This window comes from Natator depressus, chromosome 5 (genome assembly GCF_965152275.1).
Source record: "Natator depressus isolate rNatDep1 chromosome 5, rNatDep2.hap1, whole genome shotgun sequence".
Taxonomy (NCBI): Eukaryota; Metazoa; Chordata; order Testudines; family Cheloniidae; genus Natator; species Natator depressus.
The window spans coordinates 102,073,440-102,091,950 of record NC_134238.1 but is presented as its reverse complement, the minus strand read 5'-3'; the positions used below and the strand labels follow the sequence as shown (position 1 = coordinate 102,091,950).

Below are 18,511 nucleotides of genomic sequence, written 5' to 3'. Positions count from 1 at the left end.
GCCAGGGAAGCTCCAGGGCCGGGGAAGCAGCGCCTCTCCCAGCCTGTGCAGTCCTTGATAGCCTGCTGTGTGCCCGCACAGCTTAGAGGGAACTCTGTGCCCTACACCTGCACAACCTCCACTGGGTTTGGAGGAGAGGGAGATGGAAGGCAAGGGTGACTCAGCCCACCTTCTGTGTGGAAGGGAGAATCCCAGCCTTAGCTCACCTCTTGTGGAAACTGCAGAAAAGGTAACTACTTACAAAAGATTTTTAAAAAGTATAATGGCTTTGTGGGACAGCTACGGAAGGGCATTCCATGCACAAAATGTATTGAAGAAAGCAGGGAGACAATTGTGGGATAAGCAGACAAACACAGATTGGCACCACAGAGGATGGGAAGTGATCTCACAAGACAAGAGGAAATAAATAAGAAGGGACAGTTATATAGGCCCCTGAAAGCAATCACAAAAAGCATGCACTTGATGCAATGAAGATGGGTAAGCCAGTGCAGGGATCCAAAGAAGGAGTGAGATGGTCAGATTCACATGCAAGGAAGATGATCTTAGCAGCTGCATTTTGTATGGATTGAAGGAAGTTACATAGCTATTAGGATGGCCTGTGAGGAGGTGGTGGTGCTGGTTACAGTAATCAAGAGGTGTGATGAAGACCCAAAGAAAGGTTTTAGGTATGTAGCCAGAAAGAAAAAGTTGGATCATAGAAATGCAAGTTGCACAGGCAAGAAGTGGTAAGATTTGGATGCTATTTCAATTTCTGTGGTGAGGAAGAAGAGAGAGTCAATTTGTGTAATAGCACAAAATCTTCCTTTTCTGATCTGTGCTGAACGTATATTTTGTGTAGAATCTAAATTCAGGGATCTACATTGTGATAGGTTCGGCCACAGAGATCCCCTTGGGACTGTCACCTGACATGCTGAAACTACCTCTGAGCCCGTTTTCCCTGTCAGCTTGGGGCTTCAGAACCCTGTCTTGTTGAGCCAGACATGCAAGCCTGCTGCAACACAGACCCAGGGTTTGAACCACATCTCCAAAGCTGCAGGCTTTAACTGAAAACTACTCAGTAGGTAGTCCTGTCTCCAGCACCCAGACACTCAGTTCCCAGTGGGATCCAAACCCCAAATAAATCCATAAAGCTTATACAGGGTAAATTCATGAACTGTCCGCCCTCTGCTACACCGATGGAGAGATATGCACAGCTGTTTGCTCCCCCAGGTATCAAATCACTTACTCTGGGTTCAATAATGAACAGTGATTTTATTAAGAATAAAAAGTAGAATTTAAGTGGCTTCAAGTAATAACAGACAGAACAAAGTAAGTTACCAAGTTAAAAACCAAAAACACATAAGTCTAAGCCTAATACATTTAAGAAACTGAATACAGGTAAATCTCACCCTTAGAGATATTCCAATAAGCTTCTTTCACAGACCAAACTCCTTCCTAGTCCGGGCCCAATCCTTTCCCCTGGTACTGTCCTTGTTCCAGCTCAGGTGGTAACTAGGGGATTTCTCATAACTGGCCCCCCCTTGTTCTGTTCCACCCACTTATATATCTTTTGCATAAGGCGGGAATCCTTTGTCTCTCTAGGTTCCCACCCCTCCTTCTAAATGGAAAAAGTACCAGGCTTAAAATAGATTCCAGTATCAGGTGACATGGTCACATGTCCTGTGAGACCTCATTCTTTATTACCCACAGGCTGGCCCCCCAATGTCCACAAGACGACTTGCAGGTAAATAAACCACCTACAGCCAATTGTCCTAGTCAGTGGATGCCATCAAGATTTTAACCCACCATTAATGGCCCACACTTTGCATAATTACAATAGGACCTCAGAGTTATGATACCCTACAAGAGACCTTTTCATAAAGCATATTCCAGCTACATTATATTTACACTAAGCATAAAGAAAAGGAGTACTTGTGGCACCTTAGAGACTAACAAATTTATTTGAGCATAAGCTTTCGTGAGCTACAGCTCGCTTCATCGGTGAGCTGTAGCTCACGAAAGCTTATGCTCAAATAAATTTGTTAGTCTCTAAGGTGCCACAAGTACTCCTTTTCTTTATGCGGATACAGACTAACACGGCTGCTACTCTGAACTCCGAAGCACATTTCCATAAACATATGGAGTGCAACATCACATACATAATTTACCAGTTAAAGGTATTTGATCAATTTTTCATGTACAGATTACCTTTGTTTGAGGGATGACATCCACCTGAGACAATTAAAAATATCAGTGAAATTCAAGTAATTTCGAGTCCATTATGTGTCTCTTCTTAAGGGTATTAAAATTCATAAATATTTAAGATTTCCTAAATGTTACGAAGTTACAGGTACACAAAGAAGAGGAGCAGCTGTTAGAAATTAAGACCACTAGAAAAAGAAAATATATCATATAAAACTAATAGAAATAAAATTACCCCAATTTTAAAAATTTGGATAAGAAAAAGGGTGAGAACAGGAAAAGGTATGAGTAAGATCCCCACACCTCTTAAGGACAGTGGTAAAACTGACTTCATTAGTTATGTAAATGGGCCTACGTTTGCCCCTTTCACTAATCTGCAATGCTATGACCTACTTCACTCCATTGTGTTACCTCTGCTCTGCAACACTCAGGTGAGCAATTTTATTATTTCCGTTGCACTCTGAAGACTGATAATAAGCCTGTAAGACACGAACCATTAGCGATGTCTCTACACTCCAGCTGCAGTGGTATGCAGTTCAGTATCAGCAAGTTTCCATGGTAACTGAATATTAAATGAGACGTGAAAAGGCCTCTAGTTTTTTCAGACAAATGTAACCACCACTGCAAGCTCACTGAGTAGCTATGAATACAGAGCAAAAAATCATGGAAGAAAATGTTCTGCCATGACTTCAAAAGTCAAAGAAAGGTACATGCATTTATCAGGTAACATACATAATCAGCAAGAGGGAACAGAACAAATTCCACTGTATTTCTTACCACATCTGAACCTGATATTAGAAGGATTTAACAGCTGCAGGGAAGAGAAGCAAATTCCTGCGTCACTCTAATTGTTAATATGTGAAGAGCCATGGCAATAAAGCAATTTAAGAAATATGCACAAGTAAAATACTTGTTTAAGAGACCTAAAAAAGCACAATAAGCAGTGTACAGGGTCAAATTTTGCAAAGATGGTGCAAGGAATAGAAAGTTGCATGATGTGATCTAGCCTGTACTAACAAAGTACTTCACGCCCCAGACAGGATACTGCCCTTGTCCAGAATTACACTAGGGGAGGCTGGTGGAAGGGCGACTTCAATTTACAACAGAACTCTATGAGGTTCTAGCCAGAGCATGCATCTTAAACCTATAGAAGCACCACACAACAGCTGTTCTGGCTACCTCCCATTTTTTTGGGCCTGTTCTGCTCACTTTAGTTGCTATGCTGACCTCTTGTGTCCACTCTCCTCCTTTGCCACTTGCTAATGCAAATGTGGCCCTTTAAAAAAATTAAAAAAAAAACAAAAAAACAACCATGATCCTTAATCACAGTGGACCATTTACACTGGCATACCCCATGCGGACAACGTTAGCGAATTTAGTCTACAGTAATCAGGAACTAACAAAATCATTGGTTTTAATCTGAAGAAATAAACCACAAACTGAAGGAGATTTCAATAGCAGAGCCAAGCTTGCAATAAATACTACATCTATAGTCTTGCCAGAATTCAATTTTTATAATAATTGTGATGGATAATATCAATGTTTATTTTTAAGCATTATTCTTCTATTTGTATCAATTTACATTTTCACAGTTGTGAGAAATTATGGGGAGGGGGAAAAATCTGATAATTATTTAACAGGAGAAATTGAGAAAAAAATTAAAGCTCTATAATACAAATTATCAACATCACATGTCAAAATATGCAAAGTAAATAGCATTAAATCACGATAATAAGCTCTCAAGCAGCATCTTTCTTACTTTGCGTATCTGTATATTAATATTAATGGCAGGGGTTTTTGTATGCATATAGTAAAATTGACATTTACCGATACCTAATCCTTCCAAGCCTATATATGAAAAAAGCAACGAAGTGTGTAACACAGCACTGGAATATTCAGGTAAATACTGATTAGATAATCCCGTATTTCAGAATAGATATCATGGCAATTCAAGCTGTGGGCATACAGTTGTACCAAGAATAAAGGAGCTTTTATTATTGCCAATATTGTAAACATAAAAATACAAAAGTTTATTGAATGTTCTAAAATAATTAAGTAGAATTTATTTGATTTTAAAAATTGAGACAAGATAATTTGACAGCAATAAAGATTCAAGACCAGTAGAAATGTTTTCCAAAATTATCAGGAAATGCCAAAAGAAAGACACTCTAGAACTCTTTTTCCTGGATCTAAAGAGTCTTTGAACTCCAAAAAGAACAGGTCACCCAACGGTACTAGCATGCATGAGGAATGCAGATGGCATGCCCAAAGTACCTCTTAGAGCGGGGGTGGGCAAACTACGGTCTGGGGACCACATCAGGCCCTTCAGACATTTTAATCCAGGGCTCATCCCGCTCCAGCACTCTCGGTGGGAAGCAGGGTCTGGGGCTTGCTCCACCATGTGCGTGCTGTGGCTCCACGGGCTTCAGGAAGGAGTAGCATGTCCCCGCTCTGGCTCCTGCACATAGGGACAGCCAGGAGGCTCCACCCGCTGCCCCCTCCCCAAACACCGTCCCCGCAGCTCCCATGGGCTGGGAACCATGGCCAATGGGAGCTGCAGGGGTGGCACCTGCGGACGGGGCAGCGCGCAGAGCTGCCTGACTGCGCCTCCACATAGGAGCTGGAGGGGAAACATGCCGCTTCTTCGGGGAGCTGCTTGAGGTAAGCGCTGCCTGGAGCCTGCACCCCTGACCCCCTAGCACACCCCAACCCCCTGCCTCAGCCCCGATGCCTCTTCCACCCTCTGAACCTCTCAGTCCCAGCCCAGAGCACCCTCCTGCACCCCCACCCCCACCACCTGCCCCAGCCCGGAGCCTCCTCCCACACCCGGAACTCATTATTTCTGGCCCCACCCCAGAGCCTGCTTCCCCAGCCAGAGCCCTCATCCCCTCCCACACCCCAACACCCAATTTAGTGAGCATTCATGGCCCGCCATACAATTTCCATACCCAGATCTGGCTCTTGGGCCAAAAAGTTTGCCCACCCCTCTCTTAGAGTTAAAGAGACCTCGCCACACAGGCCAGGGAGGACCACCTTTGAAGTTCCATGCCACATGTGCTCTCACAACGAAATGAATAGTGGGTACAAAGCCAAAGTGGCAAAATTGAGAACCTCTTATCACCCTGTTAAAAGGGACCTGATACTACAGGAAGAGGATTGCAACAACATGTAAAAAGGACTCGCCAAAACTGAGAAATAGATAACAACCCAATCTGCTGGAGCATTGTTGAGAGCTACTCACCAGCAAAAATGCAAACTGATGGAAGCATGACTGTTATAAATCTTGAGGTAGGGATCCAATACAGTAGATTGGAGAAGCGATATAGAATTGCATGACTAATCAGACACTGGTCAGTACCAGATGTTTCATAAGATACAAATCCACTATAATGGACAATTATGCAATCATTATTATGGAGAAGTTTCCTTCAAACTTGTTCTTCCAAGTTAAGGTCTCAGCGTTAAATGTTTATAGCACTTAGAAAATTTTACCCTCTTATTATTCTAAAAGCATGTATAAATATTTTAGAATTTTACTGTGATAGGGTGCATATTCCACACAGGTGATGAAAGAGTTAATGTGGGCCTGAAAGACCAACTATATTACCTAGCTGCACTTGGAGGGACAGCCAGACTTAATTGGAGATGGATGCCCAGCTGGAAAGGGGTTGGGTGGTGATTATACTGACAAGATTAGAGCAGAACGAAGTCTGTAGTTACTTGCAGAATTTGAGAGTAGGGCGACCAAGCTCTGGGATCCTCATATGAGCAGGGGAAGCTGGCAGTCACCAGAGTGAAGCCGGCTCTCATGGGAAGCCCTGATAAAAGAACAGCAACTCCCAGGGAGGGAGCCTTATGAGTCATTTATTTGAGACAAACGTAAGACCACCCCACAGGTAAGCAGAAGTGGGATTTTGTTCATACTTCAATGCTCGGATTTTATTAGGTGATTCCAGGGGAGGGCCCTCAGTCCTAGCCCTGAAGCAAGTGTGCATCTAGAGAGGTTTTGGGAGAGAAGGCCTGAGAAAACCTGGATAGGAAGAAGTCCAGGTAAACAGCAGCAAAGAGTTGGACTGAGCAGACTGTGGATGTTGGTTATAGGAACCCAGTATGGAGGGAAGGCCTGGGTTCCCCTACCAGCCACAAGAGAAAATGGCATGAAGCCTCTGAAAAAGGGACCAACAGAGAGCCCTGAGAAAAGGGTGCAGCTGACGACTTTTTGGTGACGGTGTCTGGACTGTTTATTTGTGTGGACTACATAATTACCTGGCTCAAGGGCCAAGCAATGGAAAGAGATCACCAGACCAACAATCAACTGAGGGATGCAAGATGAGGAGAGAGTTGCTACACCATACTTGGCCACAAGGAGGTGCTCTAGCACTCAGTGAACTCTTTCATACTTACTAAGCTCTCTGTCTAGCTAACAGTTTCATACAGTGAGATCACCAGTCAGTGTGATGGACAGTAAAATATTTCCCCTACTCATTTTCAGTGCTGCCTTTTAAATTTTGTTGGGTGTCTCACTCTTGTATTATAAGAAAGAATAGGAGCACTTGGTGCTCACTCTCAACTAAACAACCCTAATCCTTTTCACCTCTCTTCATAGGGAAGATTTCCATCCTGCTAATATTTTTTGCTCATCTTCTCTAGACTTTTACCACTGCTGCTAGGTTTCTTTTGAGATGGAAGAACAGAATGGAATACAAAATTCTAGTTGAGCGCATACCCAGTGCCTAGCATAGTGGTGTCCTGGGTCCATGACTAGGGCCCAGAGGTGCTACGGTAATAATGGCATATTTTCAGTGATTTTTTTATCCATTTTATAGCAAACTGCAACATCTTGTTTGCATTTTTGATCACTGTCGCTCACGGAGTTACTGTTTTCATTCAGCAGCAGTACACAGTGACACACACGTCTTTTCCATGAATGGCTACAGCAAACTCAGAACCCATCAATCCTTATTAGCAGTTCAATTTTCTCCTTCCAGTGTGGAAAACTTCACCAGTCTACAGTGAATTTCATTTGCCAACATGCTGCCCAGCCACTCAGCTTTGTTGTTAGGTCCTTCTGGAGTTTCTCATTCTCTAGTCATGACCAAACACATCCCACCTGCAAATCGTTGCCTCATTAACAATTAATGTGCCATCATTAAGAGATGTAATAAAGCATACCAGTCCTAGAAAGAATCTTTTGGACACCTCACTATTAAGACTGATCATTTATTTCTGTTTTGTTTTCTCTGTCAGTTTCTAACCCATGACAAAATGGTAGCCTCTCAACCTGTGAGAGAGGGTTACTCACCCTGTGCAGTAACTGAGGTTACTAGAGATGTGTCCCCCTATGGATGCTCGGCTGTAGGTGCAGCAGCATCCCCTGCAACTGGGATCTCAGATCTTCACTAGCAGTGCCTATCAGACCACATGAGCACCTCCCCTCTCTTGCACTGTGTGCGGGATGTACGTATAGCACTGTGCAGTCAGACCGCTCCCCAGTTCCTTCTCTGCCGCAGAGCTTATGTTTTCGGCTCCGAAGGAAAGGGGAGCAGTAGTGCGCTGTGAAGTAACTAAGGTGCTCAACTGTAGATAGGACAGCATGTCCGAAGAGTGTGTTCATTGCGACCTCGGGCATAACAATAGAATGCTGGGAGAAAGTATCTGTCAGTGCCCATGTGGCAACCTTACAAATGTCATCCCTGGGGACATTATTAAGGAAGGCAATCAAGGCAGATAGCAATTGTGTGGAATGTGTTCTGATTGTGGTAGGCTGTCTCTCGTAGAACTCGTAAGATAAACACACAATGAGATCCATTTAGCGAGGGATTGTTTAGATAAAGCAGTTTAGATAAAGCAGTGCCTCTGGATCTTTCGGTGGTGGAGAGAAATAATCATGGTGATCTCCGTAAGGGTTTAGTCCTGTCCAAGCAGAAGGCTGTGTGCCACACATCTCGGGTGTGTAGCACTGCCTCCTGTTGATTACTTCTGTGATTACTGTGAGGCTTCAGGGGGAAAAAAAGGGGGGAGATGTATCGGTTGTTTGAGACGGAAAGACGTTGGGACCTTAGGTAAGAATCTTGAGTGTGGGCGTAGCATAACTGTCTTACGTATCAGAAGGGTAGCCATGTTTGCCGCTTTTACAGATCCAGACTAAGAGTCCTGTAGCACCTTATAGACTAACAGATGTATTGGAGCATAAGCTTTCGTGGTCTATAAGGTGCCACAGGACTCTTTGCCACTTCTTTATAGTCTTTATAAAACACTTATGGTGGATGCCATGAGGGCAGTGATTTTGCCCCTCCCCATCTAGCAGAGGTGATGGCAACAAGAAAGGCCGTTTTCATTGGTAGGTATATGTAAGAACAGGTTGCCACTGGTTCAAATGGGGGGCCTAGACCTAGGGTTCTCACAACAAAATGTTTTGCTGGTGGTCGCTTGCTGGTGGCCGCTTTGAAAATTTTTCCTAAAATAGTTAACTTTAAGAAAAACAAATACATATGTACATATACATGTCCAATCACAGTAATCTATTTATGTAGGGGTGTTTTGCAGACTCAACGACATACAGTTGTTTCTATTCTTTACTGGACCTAAACGGAATAGAAACAAATAAATAAGGTGCTTTGCATGTTATCTTTGTTATTTCTTTTGCTTTTCTGGTTGCAGGGCCTTGCTTTTTTTCTTTTTTAAAAAAAAGACTTGCTAGCTAGTAAGTCTGCTTCTGTGAAAAGTGATATTTGTATGTTTGTTAATATCACTTTTCAAAGCAGAGACTTGTTAGCTAGCTGAGAGGCAGTGAAAAGTGATATTAACCAACATGCAAATATCACTTTTCACAGCAGATTTACTCAGCCCTGGCAATCTGGGGGACAAACTAATCCTTGGATGGGAAGGTGGATAGGGAGGCAGTGGAGGCCAGGGGGTGGTGGGGTGAATGGGTGAAGGGCAGCGGGGGCCAGGGGTGATAACAGGGAGGGGGTGTGAGCCCAAAGCCCAGCAGCTGTAGCCTGAAGCCCAGTGGCCAGAGAATGGGGCCCGCCGCTGTGCGGCCAAAGCCTGAAACCCTACTGTCAGAGCCTATGGTCAGAGCCCGCCGCCTTGTGGCCAGAGCCTGCTGCCCGCCACACCAGGACTGAAGCTAGAGGCCTGAGCCTAACCACCCCCCAGAAGGTGGGGAACTCACAATGGCTGTCTGCTCCTCCAACGTTTGTGGCTCAAAATGGGGGTAGGGCCCAACCACTTCTTGCTGCCCCACCCTCCCCCCAATCCACTGCCTGGCAGGCTGTGGCTGCAAGAAAAGCCCCTGTTGACCACATGCAGCCACCGTGGCCGCATTTGAGACACACTGGTCTCGACAAAGAACGCAGGACTAGGCTAGGTTCCAGGCCGGGGTAGGGTCTCTCACATGAGAATAAGAGATTTTCAGTACCCTTCAAGTAGTGCTTCATGAGCGGGTATGTGAAGATGGAGTGACTATCAATGAAGGAGTGAAAAGAAGGGATTGCCGCCAACTGTACCCTAATAGAGCTACTGGCCAACTGTGACTGCTTAAGATGTAGAATGTAGTCAAGAATAAGTGTGCTGCATCAACTGGGTGCGAGGTGCACCAGCAGTAAAAATCTCATCCATTTGTGTGTGTGGGGGGGGGGGGGTTGTGTCACACCTGCTATTCAAAAGTATCTGTTGACTGCATCTGAGAAGGTTAATTTCCTGACACCAGAAGAGGAGCCAGGCTTTGAGTGGGAGCATCTGGATTGGGATGGAGAATGTGTCCCAAGTCCTGTGAGAAGAGCCACAGTGTTAGGTGGAGAGAAGTCAGTCAGCATACCATCACGTGCGGAAGTTAAGTATACCAGACTTGTCGTGGCCAGGTTGGAGCTATTGGTATGACCTGCGCTCAGTCCATCTGTATTTTGCAAAGTACTTGGAATAGGAGGGGGAAGGGAGGGAAGGCATATAGGAGAGGTGTATCCCATGTTATGAGGAATGCGTCCCGCAGCAATCCGCGCCCCAATCGCGCTCTGGAACGGAATTGAGGGCAGCAGGAGTTGTGTTGAATGGCAAAAAGATCTACGGTGGGATGGCCCCATTGGTTGAATATGCTCGCATATCCACCTCCCACTTGTGATCGTGTGAGAATGTCCTGCTTTGTGTGTCTGCAGTGGTATTCTGGTGTCCCAGAAAGTACACAGCTGAAACAGAGATGCTGTTCTGGATAAACCAGTTGCACACAGTTTGATTGTCTCCATGCATAACATGTGGGACCTCACTCCTCCCTGCCTGTTGATACAAAACATGAAGGCAAGATTTCTCAAGCAGTATACCGTAAGAGTGGTGATGGACAGAGATAGGAAATGTCAGCAGGTATTGCGGACCACTTGTAGCTCTAAGAGGTTGATGTGTAAGGTGGATTCGGTTGAAGACCATCTGCTCTGCACTATGTTTGTGTAGATGCATTCCCCAACCAATTAGGGAGACATCGGTGGTTAGGATCATAGTTGGTGATATTGGTAGGATGTTGTTGGGCTGTTTCCATCACAGTAGTGAATCCTTGACTCACCTTGGCATGGATAAAAGTTTGTGTTTGTGGCGGAGGTATACAGAATGAAGCCATACTTGAAGACATCGCATGTCAGTCTTGCATGTCTGACCACAAATGTGGCTACTCCCATGTGATGAGGTGAATAGACTCCAAGACGGGAAAAACGGAGCTAATCAGTTGCGAAACTGTTGGAACATCAGAGATGGTGGAGAGGACTTGAACAAGGGAAGGCGTCTCAGGGCCTCAACCACACGTTCAAAATAGTTGCTCTGATGCTGGGTGAGTGAGATGTAGCCCCTTCAGAAGCGGGTTGGTTACATTTAGTAGGAGGTTTTTGTCAACGTCATTGGGTGTCAATGTCACTGAGGGGTTCGGGATCACCAGTGGAGTTGGTACTTCCCCAAGCGTCTCTTTGGTTCTGGCGTGTTTTTCCTGAGAGAACAAAGTGTAGCCTGGGTGTCTTTGAGGGATTGCAATGAGTTCTGTGTGCTCCCAGAATAGTTTCTGGCCTTTGAATGGTAAGTCATATACTGTGGTTTGTACCTCCATAGGAAAGCCTGATAGGTGTAGCCATGATGAGAATCTCATGACCATAGCAGTCGCAATGAATCGGTGATTGGAGAGTCTAATGAGGCTTGTAGGGCCGTACGGGCTAGGTGGTATCCCTCCACTATCAAGGATTAGAATTGCTCCTTTTTGGACTCTGGTAAATCATGGCCAAGTTTTTCCAATTTCAAGTAGTTCAGATTATACTTGGCCATGAGAGCTTCATAATTTGAAATCCTCAACTGTAGAGTGACTGAAGAGTACGTCTTGCATCCAAAGAGGTCCAGGCATTTCCAGTCTGTCTGGATGACTAGCTCGAGATTGGTAAAGTTGCTCTCTCCTTCGTCACACTTACCAAAGAATTTGGGGTGGGATGCGAAAATAAACATTTAGTATCCTTTGCTGGAATGTAATATTTTTCTGTCAGCGTGTTTGCAGGTAAGAGGGATGGAAGCCGGGGTCTGACACAGAACCTTTGCAGGTTCGAGAAGAGCTTCACTGATTGGTAGCGTGATCTTTGCAGAAGAGGATGCGTGGAGGATATCCAGCAGTTTATGCTACCGGACTTTGACTTCCTCCAGCAGCATGTGTAGGGAGTCTGCAATCCTATGGAACAGATCTTGAAAGTGCCTGAAGTCATCAGCAGATGTAGGGGGTGGAGACCTAACCGCCTTATCAGGTGAGGAGGAAGAAAAATGTAAATTTGGAGATGCCTGCTTTTCCTGATCTTCCTCCTCAGTTGGTACTGGTGGCGGCTCAACTTCCTGAGGGTAAGACACCAATGGAGAAGGGAGAGCAGTAGGTCTCCAGCTTTAATCTCTGGGAGGGTTCCTGAATTGTGCCCCATAAATAGCCCACGGGTCCCAATATGGCCAGTTTGGTGGAGTGGCACATGTGGCTGCATCCATGGTAGTCCCTGACAGGATTGGGGGTCATATAGTGATGATAACCAGGTGCAATTTGTCCAATAGTAGAGGGAACAATGGAGCCCTCATCCTCCTCCTCACTGGGGAAGTGAGGTGCCATCCTCTGCGGAGAGAGGGAAGAATGTTGAGAGTCTAGAGAGGAGGGTAGAAGCGGGAGGAGGTCCAGTCAAAGAAGGGGAGACTCAGGAGTGTCAGATACCAGAAGGTCTTTAGGCTATCTAAAGAGTCTTGTGAAGGAGGAAGGAGCATCATAGGTGCTGTTGTAATGCCCAGTGCTGAAGAGAGGGTCTATGTTCCTGAAGTTTCAGAAGATGACACCACAGATTTAGCTGGTGCCAAAGACTTGCTCGGTGCTGATGGCTTCATTGGTGCCAGAAATGGAATTAGTCCTGTAGCTCCTGTAAGTGAGCCGCCTCAGTCCTCAAAACTGGGAAACAGCACTGAGGGCTGACACTCTGCCTGGATAGGGTCTTTAGACAGTTTCTTTAAGTCAGCATCAGAGATACTTAGACGAGCCCTGGGGCCATGTCCCCTGTCAAATGAGGTTGAAGCCACCAACCTAGCTGGGGAAAGTGTTCTGGTGGGCTGCGCCTCAGAGCGAGAGGAGGAGGAGGAGGAGGAAGAAGCCAATTTCTTGTCATCCGCACGCTCACAGGAGGACTCTCTTGACGGGGCGTGGAAGAGTAGGGGCCAACAAATGACCTGGCAGAGCATGAGGGCCTCTCTGTGGAAGAGTCCAGGTCTGATGCCAGAAGTAGTGATTTCTCCATGAGAGGTTTCAATCTAAGGTTCTGGCTCTGGGTTTCAGGTCGAGGCAGTGGGATCACTTTTGAGGGACATGTCCCTCTCCCAGACAGCAGATACACTGTGGCTGGCCATCCGTTATCAAGAAGGTAGCCCGGCATGAGAAGAACTTCTTAAACCCAGGAGAGCTGGGCATAAGAGTGAAGGGGAAAAGGCTTCCAGTTGGGAAGTGGGAAAAACAGAAACCTAATCTAGGAGAACTGTAAAGAAAAAAGTTAACAAAAAAATGTTTATACAGCTAGAAGGAGAATGAAGAAAAACTAGCTATACTATCAGGTATGGCACTATATTTGAGGGAATAGGAGAAGCAGGCTCTGCTAGTGGATTCCGTCCCAGGCCAAAGGCAGTAGAGAAAGAACTGGAGGTGGCTGGACCACACAGCACTGTACATACACATCCCACGCACACCATGAGAGAGGGGAGGTGCACATGTGCAGTCCAACAGGCACAGCTAGTGAAGATCTCTAATCCCAGGTGCAGGGGGCACTGCTGCACCTACAGTGGAACACCCACAGTGATATCACTCAAAGAATAACTACTCAGTTTCCTTCGTAAAGTCTTATAAAAGGATTTTTGCCAAAGGTTCATGGAAAGTCCAAGTAAATTATATCTTTATTGCCTCCTTCAAGAATTCAGTTAGAGGTATAGAAGTAACACTGGTTTATCCCTATGATATTTAATCTAAGTGTTTAATAACTGTTTTACATTATTTCAACTACTATACCTGGTAATGATGTTAGGTTCACTGATCTGGAATTTTCAACATCACGCCTAGCACTTTAAAAAGCCCTCCAGCAAAGTTGCTGATTTTAATGACAGGTATATTTTTGTTAGCAGCTAAGCTACTTCATTCTTAAGGTCCTTCAGAACTCTTGAGCATTTGGTCCTGGTGACTTGCTGCAAATTAAATCATCACTTTGCTTATAACACCTTGTCTTTGGATACTACAGTTTCTGAGAGCACCTTCTTTTTAGTCACCTGAGAACAACAGCCATCTACACATCCTCTGTTGTAGAGACTGATGCAATGAGTTCAGCTTCTCTGCAATGTTTTTAATCCTCTACAATTTATCCCTTTATGACCCGACAGTCTAGCAGATCCAATGATTCTCTTGCAGGCTTCCTACTTCTAGGTAAAGTATTTCTCAATGTTTACAAAGCAAGTAGCTAGACACACAAAAATACTTTTTGCCATCTTATACCTAAGCATGTCATAGTTTACATTCCTTTCCACTGGTTTCCCTTGAGCAGGATTTTTTTAAATTATATTTTTGGCTCGAATAAAATCTTATAACCACCATCTAATTGGAGTGTTTAGGGAAGGATCCCTAGTCAACAGAATGCACCTGACATCTAGAAACTGCAAGGAATACAACACCTGTATCCACATATTAAATACTTTTCTGTATATCCTAAAATTGAAGTGCTTTAAGGCAATCTTACAGAAGATCGGCAGTCCTCAACAACATCGTGATGGCAGAATTTTCTAACTGCCTCCCTGCAGATGGTTCACTGAGGCAGATGTAGCAATCAGGTGGTCCCTTTCTGGGCAAGAAGAAGGATAATTTGCCTTCTCCTTTTCACTCTAAAAAAAAGGAGTTTAAGTTATTTTATTTTCTAAAGCCCCTACCTCAATTTCTTAAGGCTATTGATAAGTGCCTATTTTAGCACTTCTCTTCGAGAAATCCATCTTTTCTATGTTCTGATTTGTGGTATCTTCCTTTGTCTTTTTCTTGGCTATGTCTACACTGGCAACTGAACAACAAAACTTTTGTCGGGGGGGGGGGGGGTTTAAACAACTCTGAAAGACAAAAGTTCTGCCGATGACAAGTGCCAGTGTGAACAGCGGGGGTGGAAGTTTTTTGTCAGCAGGAGAGCTGACAAACAGCAGCTATGCTGTGCCCCTTTTAGCAGCACGGCTGTAACACAGACATGCCGTTAAAAGCTGCGTAGGGTAGACACAGCCCTAATGAAAGGTGAAAAGGGAGCACAGGGGCTGAAGAACAGGCTTTATGCTTCTAGTGAAAGGAAGGAAGGAAATTAGTGGATAGGAAGTGGGAAAGCTGGTGTCGTTTACATCAGATGTAGCTGACAGGTTTTTTGCCTCCTTGCTTCCTAATAGGTGGTGTAGTAATGCCAATTGTATGGGATGTTGTTGGACAGTGCAAGTGATGTATGACCAAAAAAAGTATCTCCCGTCTGTTACACTGATATTGTAACAACCACTTCTAGGACATATTAAAGTGACTTCATATCAAGAGAGTGAGCTTCATGAAGACGTTTCTCCAACTTGCAACTCAAACTGTAAGACTCAGCTCGGGTACATGTAACACTTTTCTTCTATTGCCTTGAACACTACCCTGTACACAGGACTGCTCTCAAACTTCTCACAAGGTAGACCGAAGCTGGACAAAGCAGAAAAGTGGCTGCCTACCATGAAATCTGTAACTTCTAGTTTTTCCATCTACATTGTAACAAGACTAGATCTGCCCAGATGAGGAGAAAAAAGACCAAGTTTTTAAATAATACATTTGACCTCTTACTGTGCAAATTTAAATCTAAACACTTTTTTTGTAAGACGGCTTATTATTTTAGGCCCAGTTCAGCAAGGTACTTACACATGTCTTACCTTAAGAATGTGCCTTCAGTATATTGATCAGAGCCTTAGACATCATAAACTAAACACCTAAATCCCATCATAATGAAGTTACCTGCTGTACCCGGGTGCTGTAGCAGATATTTTTAATTGAAGCACATGATCATCATTTTTACCCAAATACTTTAGATAAATCTCTAAATTAAACCTCTAATTAAAACAATCCAGACAGTACTACTGGCCCTGATTCTCCTAATACTTATACACATGCTTAACCTTAAACATGAGCATAGACCCATTGACTTCAAATTTAACATTAAGCACATAAGAGTGTTTCAAGGATCTGGGTCTATATAAGCTATAGAACTGAACCTAGAAATACAAAACAAGAGGATTTCAAAACTTGCAAATACCTTATACAATCCAATGCCAGGATCAATGAGAAATGACCGAGCAGATGTAGATGGCTGATTGGGCGATCCACTCCCTGTTGTTCTCTTGACTTTGTTCTTACAGTTGGCAACAGCACACGGGTTGACTTCTCCATCCTTATTAGTCAAGGAACTGGTAGGAGCATCAGACTCAGTCCGTATCAAAAGCTGAACTATGTCATTTAGTCCAACATTGTAATCGAATAAAGTATGTCCATCTTCCAGCTGTCAAAAAAGTAGATTTTATTTTACAAAGCTCCATTTTAAGAAATGTTGCTAAAATTTCCTCTTAACACAATAAATTCCATGGAATAGAAAATGGTAAAGCATTTTTTAAAATACTAATTAAATGACTTCTATGTGGTCATTCGTTTTATAGTTTTCTTGCTAGAAGTGAACAGCTTCAACGGGACCAAGATTTCATCCAATGAGATTACTCACAGGCATAAAAACTATACTTGTGCATCTTGGCAGGATTTGGGCCTTCCCGCATGAGGGACAATCTTCACTCATTGATATATTTTGCATTCCACAACCAAGTCTCCTTACAACTTTTCATGAGTGATGTACCCGAATACTTGGATACTAAACTGTACTCTTAAAATGTATTCACCTAAATTTGAGTTATTGCTGATTATGTACTATATGTATCATATGACTTTTAAAAACAAACTTTGTATTTGTGGATAATCTAGCACTATACCCAGATACACAGGTTGAGAAAAGTGTCTGTTCATTATATAATTTTAACATTAGCTTTAATAAATTTTTTAAATCTGGTATACTCCAGTTATTTCCTACTCAGAATGCAGACCATAACCACATAACAGTATCGGAGACAGTGTAGTTAAGTGTGGGGAAATGAAGTCTTACTGACAACCATTCTATTGCGTGTAATTCACACTTTCCCAATCTTTTCAAAGCAGCAAGTCAATATTTTAGACTTAAATAATCTTTCACTATCACAGTTTTCTAAAATATCCAGACAGCCAAAAAAGGGGTAAAAATGTAATTGGAAAAAAAAATTGTTTACCTTTTGAAACAAAAACAAACAAATACTTTTTGTGAGAGATTACAATTAGAGAAAGAATGCAATGACATATATTAGGCCTTCGGGGTTCTAGTAAAGAACTCATCTGTATCAAGAGCACCCACAAGTTGGGCTTAGAAAAGAAAGCTTGCTACTCCAGGTTTCTTTAAGACCAGAAGTGGTTAAACATATGGGTTTATTTAGCAAGCGAGTCTTGTTAACTCGCCAGTTAGGAACTATGGCCCCCGAGCTACAAAGGCATTTAAGTGCCTAAAGCTTAGATTTAGATGCCTAAATCCCAGTTTTAGGCTCTACTGCAATCCACAAAACTCCCACCCAGCCCTGTAGGCACCTAAACTCAGCATCTAAGTCTTCAAGTTAAAAAAGTTCCATAGGCACCACTGGGCATACACAATGCTGACTCTCTAGGCCAGGGACGTCCCTAGTTATTCTGGGGCCCTACGCAGCTCCCCCGCAGAGGTGGGGGGCTGGCCTGGCGGGCAGGGGGAACTGCCTGTCTCACAGGGTCCTAAGACAAGCGGGGCTTAGGACACTGCCCTCATTGGACTACTCCCAGTGAGTCAGAGAAATAAAAAAAAAAAACTTATCCTATATCAGAAATGTAATCTTGTATGAGCATACGAAATGCTGGAAGACCAAACAACAGTGGGATCAGTATTCTTTCCTTCCATGCAAAGAAAAGCGAGGGAAGAAGATTTCCATAAGAATACAAGAACGCCCATACTGGATCAGACCAATGATCCATCTAGCCCAGTATCCTGTCTTCCAATAGTGGCTTTGAGCCCCTGCAGCTCTCAGTGCCTCACTTCAGTCGCAGGAAGTGCCCCTAGCAAGGACGTACACCACTGGCAGGAGAGGGTAATGTGGACACCAACAGCCAATATAATTGCTGCAGTGGCTGTAAGTCGACCTAACTTAAGTCAACCTAATTTGTAGTGTAGACAAGCCTTAAGACACAAAATTAGTTACACCTACTAAGGGACATAAAAGGCAATAAGAGGAGCGTCTATAAATACATTAAGAGAAAGACGAAGAAAGTGTAGTCCTCTACTTAGCAGGGAAGGAGAGCCAGTAATGAATATCAAGAAAAGAGATGTTTAATGCCTATTTTGCCTCATTTTTCTTTACAAAATGAAGTTGTGAGTAGATGCTTAGCACAATTACTATTAACAACAAAGGGGAAGAAACTCAAGTGGGGGGGGGGGGAGTAAGTTAATGTATTCAAATCTGCAGAGTCTGAGAAATTCACCCTATGGTACTTAAGGAACTAACTGAAGCAATCTTGGAACCATAATTATCTTTGAGAATTCATGGAGGATGGGTGAGGTCCCAAAGGACTGGAGAAGTGCAAACACAGAACCTGTCTTTTAAAAAAAAGAGAACAAAGAAGACCTAGGAATTATAAACCATTCAGCCTAACTTTGAACCTGGATAGATACTG

General features: G+C 43.7%; 1 protein-coding gene across 2 annotated transcripts in view; it reads right to left on the bottom strand.

Annotated features, from left to right (window-relative positions):
* Positions 1–18,511, bottom strand: part of UHRF2 (ubiquitin like with PHD and ring finger domains 2) — a 172,660-nt gene that overhangs the window by 121,927 nt on the left and 32,222 nt on the right. For both annotated transcript variants that reach the window (XM_074953331.1, XM_074953332.1), the window contains exon 2: positions 16,002–16,244. In XM_074953331.1, the coding sequence (XP_074809432.1) occupies positions 16,002–16,244 (243 nt within the window). The remainder of the gene's footprint in view (positions 1–16,001; positions 16,245–18,511) is intronic.